Below are 12826 nucleotides of genomic sequence, written 5' to 3'. Positions count from 1 at the left end.
TAATGATGTTTTACTCAGAGATTCAGGGGCATTTCTGGTGAGGTTTCCACCAGCCCTCTCTATTCCCATCAGGCGTATTCTAACACAAGGTATCATGTCCTTTCTCTCTAGGGGCTTGAGATCAAAGCCAATGGAAAGTGAATGGATAGTAAAGGGCAAAAATAAAATTTCAAGACAGTAGCAATGAAATTCCAATTTGATAACCACCTAAGATGCAGTCTACAGTGGCCTACATAAACTTATATAGACAAGGACAATTATAGCCCAATTTCTTGGCCCAAACAACAACCACAGAAGCCATATGGTATAAAATTCTTTTGAATATCAACTAAGTTATACATAAAACCAAAAAAACCATAAAGGTCTATACTACTCAATTAGTATACATCCACACAAAGGTTTTTTAATTGGGATCTAAAAAAGTATCTACCATCTTTTATGTTTTCATTTTGATAACCTAGAGAAATCTGTATAACCACACACTGAATCATCTCAGTTAACAGCCTTAAATCCAAGTGGTACCAAGTTATTTCATTGTCCATTTTTGTTTATGATCAAGTTGGCACAAAGTACTACTACTTGTCACAGAAGAGCCTTGACCATGAAAATGACATAGGTGTGAACTGAAGGCCAAATAAGCTCATAAGATGTGATGTACAAAAGAAGGTTTCCCAGTAGTCAGAACAGAGAAAAGCGGCAAGATGACAGTAATAAACCACAGTAGTGTACTCATGTCAAACTTATAAAGAATGTATACCTTAACAGTCAGTACCATTTTCACATTGTAAGTGGTGACCCATTTTTACAAGGCAATATCATTTATCACATTAAATAAACGTTAATTTAGATTTTACTGCTTTGTGTTTGGTTTGTATTTCACATGCAATTTTCTTTTGGATGTAAATTTAGTTCTATATGATTTTAAATCTAAGAAGTTTATACCTAGCTTTGTTTGCCCACATTAAATAACAAGATATATATTTAATACTTTAAGCACTGGAATTTTGGGCTTAAAAGAGGTTTTTTCTAAAATAGGCCCAAGTTTACTTAACTTTATACAACTCTTTTTACATCTGTATGATATCCAGGAAAGCTATGATTCGATATACTTTGTATAATATAGAATGATATTGCAAAACCTACACAATGTAGCATCCTATCTTCTTCCAGTGATAAATCCCTCTGCTTGGCAATTTCTCAGCATTTAGTTCATACTAAAGCTTACGAGGGCAAATAAAGAATCTGAAAGGTTTCCCTCCATTAATCAGTATCATCAAATATCCACTGAAGACTTCTTACAGGCTAAGAAGAAGGGATTAAGAAGCTCAAAAGCACCTCTGCCCCCTCTTCAAGGAGTGTCCTAATTAAGTTGGGTGTAAATACATGGAAAGATAACACAAGCTAACATACAAGTTTAGAATGACTACTGGAAACTCAACTTCCATAGGAGTTGAAAAGAAAGAAGATTTTAGTTGTCTTCTCCCACTCTCAGGCTGTCCTAATTCCAATTTTAAGATACCCACAAATGGGGACGGCTGGGTGGCTCAGTCGATTAAGCATCTGACTCTTGGTTTCAGCTCAGGTCATGATCTCATAGGTCCTGGGATCGAGCCCTACACTGGGTTCCACTCTCAGCATGGAGTCTGCTTGAAAGAGTCTCTCCCTCTGCCCCTCCCCCAACATAAGTGTGCATGCTCTCTCTCAAAAAAAAATAACTAAATCTTAAGATACCCACAGAAGAGCAAGAACAACAGGAAAAGAGGAAAGATGGAAGGAAAGGGAAAAGGTACAAGATGTGCTCTGGATGAATTTACTGTTCTAGATGAATTTACTGTTCCATCAGAATGGAAGGAAGAATGAACTAATATTTATGAGTACCTGCACCATACAAGGTGTAATGTGCTAGAGATATTATAGCATCTTAACACAACTACTTGACTGAGGCTTTATACCTACCTTTAAAGATCAGCTAAGGTATAAAAGAAGTTTAAAAGAAATTAAGTATGTATCCCACATCATATACCTAATAAGATGGCAGAGCCAGGACCCAAGTCCTGGTCAGCCTGGCTCTGAAGATTTTCTACTATAATATACTGCTTCTTAAACCATATTCAGAAGGTTAGACAGGGCCTGTTGAGCTTGGCACATGTACAATGGGAAAAATACTACCAAGAAGATAGGTTCTCTCTTGCCTCGTGAAACTTATAATCTCAAGTGGGCAATGAGTTATATAATAATGTATTATTATAAGAGATAATGTGTGGAAAGTCCATGAAGTTCCTGGCATATAAGAAGTGCTCAAATATTAGTTGCTATTGTTATTATTACATACCAGAATGCTATATGGGCTACACAAAAGGGGAAATTACAGTAGAGGTTAAAGAGGTAAGAGACTACTTTTTATTATAGTGATAAGAAAGAGAAGAAATGAAGAGGCGATATGTGCTCTGGGTCTTGAATGACTGGAATTAATCTTACAGAGGCAAATTTGAGGACTGGGGATGGTGAGGACTTGAGAGAGAGTAGCATGAGTAGAAGCATGGAACCAGAAACATGTAGAAACAGGAGACGGAAAAGGTAGGTCGGCATCAAATCAAAGAGAGCCCGAAATCCCCTAATAAAAAGTTTTACTTCATCCTACAGGCAAATGTAAATCATTAAAGGTTTTTCACTGTTATAGATGCCTCAAGGTCATTTATTAAAGGTAATAAGATGAAGAGAATAAATTCAGGAAATATTATGAGGGTACCAGAGATAGTCAGCAAGATGCAACTTATATTATAGTCAAAGTGAACATCAGAGGAGTGTGAGTGATCCTATTAAAAAAAAAAAAAAGACACAACACACACACACACACACACACACCCCACCCCAGGTTTGGCAATTTAGAAGTTATCACCCAAAAGGACTCTCAACTTTCAAACGTCAGTGGTTCAGAGAATAACACTGTCATTAACAGAAACAGAAAAATGAGATAGAGATGGGTTTGAGGAGGGAAGAAATGATAGGCTCAGTTTTAGCCATGCTGAGGTTGAGTTCCAGGGAGCCATCTAACTGGCAAAATCCAAAAGGAAAGAGTGGGAGACTAAAGCTACATATGAAAAGATTTATATATAAAGAAGGGGAGTGGTGTGGAGGGAAGGAAGAGTCACCTACGCAGAAGTTTTAGCTGAATCCATGAAAATGGTGAGGGCTACTGGAGGGAGAGGGAGTAAGGTCATAGTCTCAAAGGAAACATCACGCAATCACAGCATGGGTGTTGTATTAACTCTGGGAAAGAGTAAGAATGTTTTTCTTTGAAATATGCAAAAGAGAAAAAGTAAGTATAGGTGAAATCACTAAGAACTATTGAAGTGAGACCTTTTTCTATAAAGAAGGGAGCAGGCTGTACTAGATACTGAAAACTAATGAAAAATATTGCACTGTGGTAATCTAACTGAAAATCAAGGAGTCAAAAAGAAGACTGTTAAACAGAGTTATAGAAATTCAATTAAAGTTAGACAAAATTTAAATTGTGATATATACAGCCATCTCAATATTATGACCTATAACAGTACTAGAAGCACAGAAACCAGATAATGGGGGCCCCTGGGGAATGGAAACCAGAATGGGACACAGTACAAAACATCCAGTGACAAAAAATTCTAAAGGTGAGAGCAAAATCAGTGTTGAAGAAGCAGTTATAAGATCTACACTGGAGGATGACACAGGTCAACTAGAAAGATATTAAATGGCCGGGAAAAATGGAGAAGTAGAGCTCAGACCAAAATGAGAGAAGAAAAGTTCAAAAGTAAGTGATAGATGGTGAAGGTAAGAAAACTGTGGTCAAAGAGAAAATACTTTTAAATTCAGTATTTTGGAGGTAGTGCAGCCCTCTGTAACAACAAGGCCAAAGCAGTGTAGTTTAATGGCTGAAGTAGAGATGAAATTCAATGGAAAAGGAAGACATGTAAATGCCCTTCATGCCCATTTGGAAGAGAGCTCCATGAGCACCTACTCTCCAGTGCCTGAATGGAACACTATACATCTCAAAGTACTTGATAAACAGCAATGGAAAAGCAAGCTATATATCATCTGTTTCTTTGTTCATTCATTCAATTATTTCTTCATTTAACTACCAGTTACTGAGCACTCTTTAGAATGTGAAGTACTGAGAGTGGTAATAGTGAGAGTAGTTTCATTAGTAACAACAGCTAACACTTGTCGAGTTCTCACTATAGCTAGGCATGATTTCAACAAATTTGCATTTAACTCAGTTAATCATTAAAACAACTCTATAAAGGTAGGTACTTTTATTATCTTCATTTTATAGACGAGGATACAGAAACTCAGAGAGACTAAGTTCAAGTAAACAGCTAAATGTAAGTGGTGGCACTGGGATATAGACCAAGACATTTGGGCTCCAGAGTCAAGTTCTTCATCACACCTGACTATCTCTGGGAGAAGAATCTTTACTTTTTTGCCAGTCAAATTAACATTTAATTACATATTTCTAAATGTCCTATCTTCTGTATACATTACCTTTTTAGGAAAAATACATATAAAGATTCTCTTGTATCATGTATATTTTAAATACAAAAGCTATCAGAGTCCCAGGCTTTTAAATTTTTCTTGTCTTCTTTTCTTCTGAGCAAAAGCTTAGAAATTCCAAAATTGGATCAAATGAGGTACCCAACCTTAAGAGTCTGAATCCTAACTGGGGAGGCTGGAGTTACGCATACTTTAAAAAACAAAAACAATTATGATAAGGACTTAGTGAATTGTACAAGAAGTATGGCATCCAGGGGCGCCTGGGTGGCACAGCGGTTAGGCGTCTGTTCGGCTCAGGGCGTGATCCCGGCGTTATGGGTTCGAGCCCCACATCAGGCTCCTCTGCTGTGAGCCTGCTTCTTCCTCTCCCACTCCCCCTGCTTGTGTTCCCTCTCTCGCTAGCTGTCTCTATCTCTGTCAAATAAATAAAATCTTTAAAAAAAAAAAAAAAAGAAGAAGTATGGCATCCAAAGAAAGAGATCACTTTGAGTTTGGGGTATGGGAGGGAGGGGTCAGTCAGGGGAAGCTCCACAGAAGAGGTCAGTTCTGAGCTGGGCTTTGAAGAAAAGGGGTGGTATACAAGGGCAGAATGGAAGCAGATGGCATTTCAGAGAGAAAGGGAGAACATCATGTGCAAGAATGTGGAGACCAGAAAAGATGTGTTCAGAGGAAAGTAAGTAGTAGCAGCACTCTAGTAAAAAGTTGACGGAGAGGGGCGCCTGGGTGGCACAGCGGTTAAGCGTCTGCCTTCAGCTCAGGGCGTGATCCCGGCGTTCTGGGATCGAGTCCCACATCAGGCTCCTCCACTATGAGCCTGCTTCTTCCTCTCCCACTCCCCCTGCTTGTGTTCCCTCTTTCGCTGGCTGTCTACATCTCTGTCAAATAAATAAATAAAATCTTTAAAAAAAAAAAAAAGTTGACGGAGAAATATAATGGTAGAAATGACTAGAAAGGCAAGTTGAGAACAGATCATAGAGAGACTTGAATGTCAGTCTCACCAACCATGGAGGAAATCTAACTGCCACATTCAGGCTAATTCTTTTTTTTTTTTTTCTTCCAGGCTAATAAGATTCTTTTTTTTTTTTTTAAGATTTTATTTATTTGACACAGAGAAAAAGCACACACGCACATAAGCAAGGGGAGCAGCAGGCAGAGGGAGAAGCAGGCTAATCCCAGGACCCTCGGATCATGACCTGAGCTGAAGGCAGACACTTAACTGACTAAGCCAACCAGATGCCCCCAGGCTAATATGATTCTTAAAACATTTATCATCATACTGAACCACAAATTTGCTGAAATGATGCCACATTCATTTATTAAATTGACTAACAGATCTCCCAGTTTCACTCCATATTAATTTCTTATAGTCTCTTAATAACCATATCATTTAATAATGTTTTTTAAGCCTGTATTTGAACACTCTCAAGTGATGAGGAGTTCACGGTTTTGTAGGACCTGGGATGTCCTACGCCACCATATCAACCTGTCCAATCAAGCCAATTCCTGGTACAGGACAAAAATGAGTAGAGAAAAAGAGTTATAAAATGTCACTTTTGTACAACTCAATCCTATCGATCAAAATAATTAAAACAACATCCTCCAATGCCACAATATAAGCTCTTTCGTTGAAGAATAAACATGGAAAACTACCTTCAGTATGACAGAGCAGACATTTGTTGTTTTTATCACCCAGCATTTCTTTTTCCCTATTCTGACTTTGCTTGGTGGGGACCATTTTCTACCCTATCAGAAAAGTGTTTCTGGTGAAGCAGATAACATCCCAGCTACAGAAGTGGAACATATGACTGTGAAATTGTGATTTGTGAGCATTAAGAAAATGACTGAAGCTAAGGTAATCAGCACTAATCCTATTAGTCCTACCATGGTCCAGAAAAAACAACAGCCTTCTGTGGACTTGGAGCTCTTAGAGTATTCTCCCAATAGTAGGTTATACATCTGAACAATGGGAGGCTGAAATTGCGACAACCATCTTACTGCCACAAAGGGAACCCATCTAAAAATAAAGCCACCCCAGAAGAAAAGAAGCATAGAAATAGAAATGGTGGATCAGGGTCATTGTGACATTGTTGAAGTGCCTACTTCAAACCACATCTCAGCCAGCTTTACTTTTTTCTTAAACCAGTTTGGGGTTTTTTTCCCCTATTATTTTCATCCCAAAGAGTCCTGCCTAACACATATGGTAACTGCCAAATCCCGTAACAAGAAAAGTAGGTCAATCTCTCAGCACTTATCTATTATCACGCATTACTGCATAATTTGGTTATATCAATAACCAACTACAGATACTAAATTTAAAAATGATCTGGCACATTTTAACATAGCATTTCACATTCAATATTGCCTGGAACTGTCTTATTTTAAGATAAAAATCAGTTTTTTACCCTACAGAAAGCACAAGAAAATGCTTTATAACTTTACTATATAACACTATGAAGGCCAAGAATAAGCAACTCAGAAATAAGTTTTCATTACATCATATCACAGTTATTTTAAAAAACAGAAAACAAACAAAAAAACTAATGAACTACCCAGAAGCCATGTAAAGACTCTTACTTGAAGCTGAAGAGTATGTCGAAGAATTGTTTCTTCTAAGGCATGGATCCACTTCTCTCTCTCATCAGCATCACGAGCTGGAATAAAAGATTATAAAAATTAAAACATTAATTTCTACAATATAGCTTCATGTTTGAAAATAAAAATCTTAAACCTCAATACTAATAGGAAAGTTTTTTAGTTGTGCCATTTTCTTAACAGGTTCACCTTCCTATCCTTTCTACACATGCAATCTACTTGCAGCAATTTACAACAAAGGAATAATTATGCTCAATAATAGCAAGCTACTTTCTGAGAACAACCAGAAAAGCTGGGATAATTATTTAAAAATAACCGATTAAGACAACAGAAAACAACAAGGTAGTAAAGAATTAACAGGCCAAAATCTCGGAGAAAACAAACATCTAGAAGACAAGTATCATATTTAAGACACTCTTCTCCTGGAGGAATTGTAAATTCCATTAAAGAAAATCTGACAGAGTATTCTCCATGCATACATGGATAAGTCTGATGGAAGATGGTAGAAGAAAAAAGAATAGACCAACAAAAATAATACGTACACAAAACCGTAAGAAACCTAGGAATAAACCTAACCAAAGAGGTGAAAGACCAGTACTCTGAAAACTATAAAATATAGATGACAGAAATTGAAAAGGGCACAAAGAAATGGAAAGACACTCCATGCTCATGGATTGGAAGAACAAATATTGTTAAAATGTCTATACCACCCAAAGCAATTTACACGTTTAATGCAATCCCTTATCAAAATACCACAAACATTTTTCAGAGAGGTAGAACAATCCTAAAATTTGTATGTAACCACAAAAGACCCCAAATAGCTAAAACGACCTTGAAAAAAGCAAAGCAAAGCTGACATCACAATTCCAGACTTCTAGTTAAATTACAAAGCTGTGGTGATCAAAACACTATGGTACTGGCATAAAAATAGACACATAGATCAACGGAATAGAATAGAAAACCCAGAAACGAACCCACAACTATATGGTCAATTAATCTTTGACAAAGCAGTAAAGAATATTCAATGGGAAAAGGACAGTCTCTTCAATAAATGGTGTTGGGAAAACTGGACAGGAACATGCAAAAGAATGAAACTGGACCACTTTCTTACACCATACACAAAAATAAAATAAAAATGGATTAAAGACCTAAATGTGAGACAGGAAACCATCTAAATCCTAGAGGAGAACACTGGCAATAACCTCTTTCTGACTAAATATGTCTCCTGAAGCAAGGGAAACAAAAGGAAAAATAAACTATTGGAACTTCATCAAAATAAAAGCTTCTGCACAGTGAAGGAAACAACGAACAAAACTAAAAGGCAACCTGTGGAATGGGAGAAGGTATTTGCAAATGACATATCTGATAAAGGGTTAGTACCCAAAATACATAAAGAATTTATACAACTGAATACCCCAAAAACAAATAATCTAATTAAAAAGTGAGCAGACATGAATAGACATTTTTCCAAAGAAGACATACAGATGGCCAACAGACACATGAAAAGATGCAACATCACTCATCATCAGGGAAATACCAATCACAATGAGATACCACCTCACACCTGTCAGAATGGCTAAAATTAACAACACAAGAAACAACAGATGTTGGCAAGGATGCCAAGAAAGGGGAAGCCTCCTGCACTACTGGTAGGAAAGCAAACTGGTATAGCCACTCTGGAAAACAGTATGGAGGTTCCTCAAAAAGTTAAAAACAGAACTACCCTAGGACCCAGCAATTGCACTACTAGATATTTACCCAAAGGTACAAAAATACTGATCCAAAGGGATACACGCACCTCAATGTTCATAGCAGCATTATCTAAAATAGCCAAACTATGGGAAAAGCCCAAGTGTCCATCGACTGATGAACAGATAAAGAAGATGTATATGCGTATACATATATATATACACATATACATATACACACTCTCTCTCTCTCAATGGAATATTAGTCATAAAAAAGGAGGAAATCTTGCCATTTGCAAGGACATGGATGGAGCTAGAGTGTATTATACTAGGTGAAATAAGTCAGTTAAATACAAATACCGTATGATTTCACCCATATGTGGAATTTAAGAAACAAAACAAACAAACACAGGGAAAAAAAGAGAGGCAAACCAAGAAATAGACTCTTAACTATAGAGAACAAACTGATGGTTGCCAGAGGGGTGGGGGACAGGGGAAATAGGTGATGGGGATTAAGGAGTGTACTTGTTGTGATGAGCACCGAGTATTATACAGAAGTGTTGAATCACTAAATTGTACACCTGAAACTAATATTATACTGTATGTTAACTAACTGGAATTTAAATAAAAACTTAAAATTTTTTTAAAAAAATGGTAAGTACATGGGCAAAACTAAATGAATACTAACTATATAAAATACTATCTTTTTGAGGTTGTAAATAAATACATACAAAATTAAATACAAAACAATTGCAAATAGATTGGGAAAGAGAAAATGGAGTTAAAGAATTCTAAGGTTCTGCAATGTTTGGGAAGAAGATAAAACTACCAATTAACATTAGATTTTGGCCACTGAAGGATTTGTTATAATTTTTAGAGTAATCGCTAAAAGGTTAACTTCCAACATAATAAATTTAAAAATTCAATGATGAAAAATAATCCAAAGCTTGACAAGAAAGAAAAATAAAAGAAACCATATGCAAGACAAAAAGAAAATATATAGTAAAATGATAAATTTTTAACCCTAAAACACCAATAATTAAATTAAGTGTAAATGAAGTATATAAATGTTCCAACTAAAAAAAGAAGGGAGGGACACCTGGGTGGCTCAGTCAGTTAAGCATCTGACTCTTGATTTTGGCCCAGGTCATGATCTCGGGGTGGAGAGACTGAGCCCCACATTGGGTTCCGCTTCCCTGGACAAGGAACCTGCTTGGGATTTCTCTCCCTCTCCCTCTGTCCCCCTCCCCCTCAAATAAATAAAATAAATTTCAAAAAAAGGGGGGGTTGGGGGTTAGGGACCCCTGGGTGGCTCAGGTGGTTAAGCATAAGACTCTTGGTTTCAGCTCAGGTCGTGATCTCACGGTCCCAGGATCTAGCCCTGCAACCAGCTCCATGCTTGGGACAGTGTCAGCTTGCCCCTCTTCCTCTGCTCCCACCCCCACCACTTAGCATGTGTGTGTACTCGCTCTCTCTCAAATAAACAAATAAAATCTTTAAAGAAAAGGGTTTTTAAACAAGATTTTATGATGCTTACAAGAGGCACTTACTAGACATAAGGATACAGAAATACTAAAAGCAGGAGTATAGAAACAGACCATAAAAAAAGGAAAAAAATAGATCATAGAAACACTAACTCCAAAAAAGTTGCTATTATTAAAATTGCATAAAATAGACTTTACCAGTTGATCAGAGGCTCACTTTGCAAGAGGTTCAAGTCATTGAGAAGATAAAATAAATATAAATTTCTATGTAACTAGTAACATGGATTCAAAAAAATGTTTTATATGGCTAAAACTTAATAGAATAAGGAAAAATAGACAAAATACCACAATCATAGTGGCAGATTTTAATACATCTCATTCATTAACCAATTAGATGAAGCAGACAAAAAGTTAGTAAGAATCTAGAAGATATGAACAATCCCTAATATAAACTTGATCCAATGGACGTATATAGAACACTACACACAAGTATGAAAGACATTCTTTTCAAGCACACACAGAACATTTCTAAAAATTTACCATATAATGAACCCTAAAACAAGTCTCAACAAATTTTAAAGGGCCGAAATCATACGAAACGTATTTATAGTGAAATATATAAGCTAGAAATCAGTTAGAAAAATATAACTTAGAAAATATTCAGATGTTTGGGGAAAAAAACACTACTAGATAATCCACTGGTCAAAGAAAAATATTTCACTAGGCTGGGTGGCTCAGTCAGTTAAGTGTCTGGCTTCGGCTCTAGTCATGATCCCCGGGTTCTGGAATCAAGGCCTGGATGGGGCTCCCTACTCAGTGGGGAGCCCACTTCTCCCTCTCCCTCTGCCCACCCTCTTCCCCTGTTAGTACACCTCTCTCTCTCTCTCAAATAAGTAAAATCTTAAAAAAAAAAAATTAGAAAACGTTTAGAACTGCATAAATGAAAACGGACATACTGACACTTGCTGGATGCAGTTTAAAACAGTACATAAAGGGAAATCTACAGCCTTAAATCCATATGTATAGAGAAGCTAAAAGGCTGGAAACAGAAGGAAATTAATTCAAAATGAGTAGAAATGATAAAGAACATAAAATAATCAAATAGACAGCAAACATAAAATAGATCAATAAAATTTAAAGTTGATTACCTGAAATAACTAATGAAATTGATAAAGTACCTATGTATTGGTAGGTAGGTAGATTGAGGAAGTGCTTGAAAAGAATGGAGGCATGTCAAAAGGAAACAGGAGTCAACCTGAAGGAGCTCCAATGGCCAACGCCTAAGAATTTGAGCCACAGAATGATAGTACTGGGCTATAATCCACTCAATAAAATAAATATCTAAGAATCTAATAATGATATAAGTAATTAAATAAATAAATGGGGAAGAAGGCACAGTTCTTCCTTCAGAAGAATTACAATTCGTTAGTACGGAAGGAATGACAGATTTAAAAATCATCATTAGACAAAAACCACAGCGGTAATTGTCACAAGCAAGATCCACTGATGGCATATTGAAAGCTAAAATTGGTGGGCAAAAGTTTGAGAAGAAACAGGGTATCGGCAAAGTCTCAAAGTATCTTCTCCAAGATACTTATAATTACAAAGGGAAAAACAGTAATTTTATGATGGAGAAATCTGGCAGACACTACCTTAGTCCAGTGATTAAGGTTAACATCACCAGTAATAAATTTATTGATATCATATACTTCCCAAATACAAGTAATCATGAGAAAACATCAAATATGCCCCAAATGAGAGACATTCCACAAAATACTTCTCATCAAAAATGTCAAAGTCATCATTGTGCCTGGCTTAGTCAGTTAAGTGCCTGCCTTCAGCTCAGGTCATGATCCCAGGGTTCTGGGATCGAGTCCCACGTCCAGCTCCCTGCTCAGCGGAGAGCCTACTTCTCCCTTTCCCACTCCCCTTGTCTGTGCACTCTCTCTCTCTCTCTCTCTCTCTGTGTCAAATAAATAAAATCTTTTAAAAAATTAAAATTAAAAAAAAAGTCAAGGTCATGAAAGACAAGAGAAGAATAAGGAACTGCCATAACTAAATGCAATGTGGGATCTTGGACTGAATACTGAAACAGAAAAGGAACATTAGGGGGAAAATCAAATGAGCTCTGTGGTTTAGTTAAAAATATCATATTAAATGAGTGAAAGATTCAGCTCAGGACATCAGAGCCTGAGCAAGATGCAGAGGGCCTACAACAGTTCCCCCTTATCGACAAGGGGTATGTTCCAAGACACCCAGGATGCCTGAAACCATGAACAGTACCAAATCCTATATATACTGTGTTTTTTCCCCACACATACCTATGATAAAGTTTATTTATAATAAGAGATCACAGTAAGAGACTAACAACAATAACTAATAATAAAATAGAACAATTATAACAATATACTATAATAAAAGTTATGTGAATGTGGTCTGCCTCATATACATATGTGCCCTAAAAATATCTTAATGTACTATACTCACCCTTTTTGTGATGACCGGAGATAATAAAATGTATATGTGATGAGA

The 12826-nt window shown here is 36.6% G+C and overlaps 1 protein-coding gene across 3 annotated transcripts in view; it reads right to left on the bottom strand.

Annotated features, from left to right (window-relative positions):
* The window catches only part of OSBPL9 (oxysterol binding protein like 9), a 169924-nt gene that overhangs the window by 62142 nt on the left and 94956 nt on the right, over window positions 1-12826 (bottom strand). For all 3 annotated transcript variants that reach the window (XM_034652487.1, XM_034652495.1, XM_034652508.1), the window contains exon 4: window positions 7105-7181. In XM_034652487.1, the coding sequence (XP_034508378.1) occupies window positions 7105-7181 (77 nt within the window). The remainder of the gene's footprint in view (window positions 1-7104; window positions 7182-12826) is intronic.

This window comes from Ailuropoda melanoleuca, chromosome 2 (assembly GCF_002007445.2).
Source record: "Ailuropoda melanoleuca isolate Jingjing chromosome 2, ASM200744v2, whole genome shotgun sequence".
Classification (NCBI taxonomy): Eukaryota; Metazoa; Chordata; class Mammalia; order Carnivora; family Ursidae; genus Ailuropoda; species Ailuropoda melanoleuca.
The sequence above is the reverse complement of the archived record's forward strand: the minus strand, read 5'-3'. Positions and strand labels throughout refer to the sequence as shown.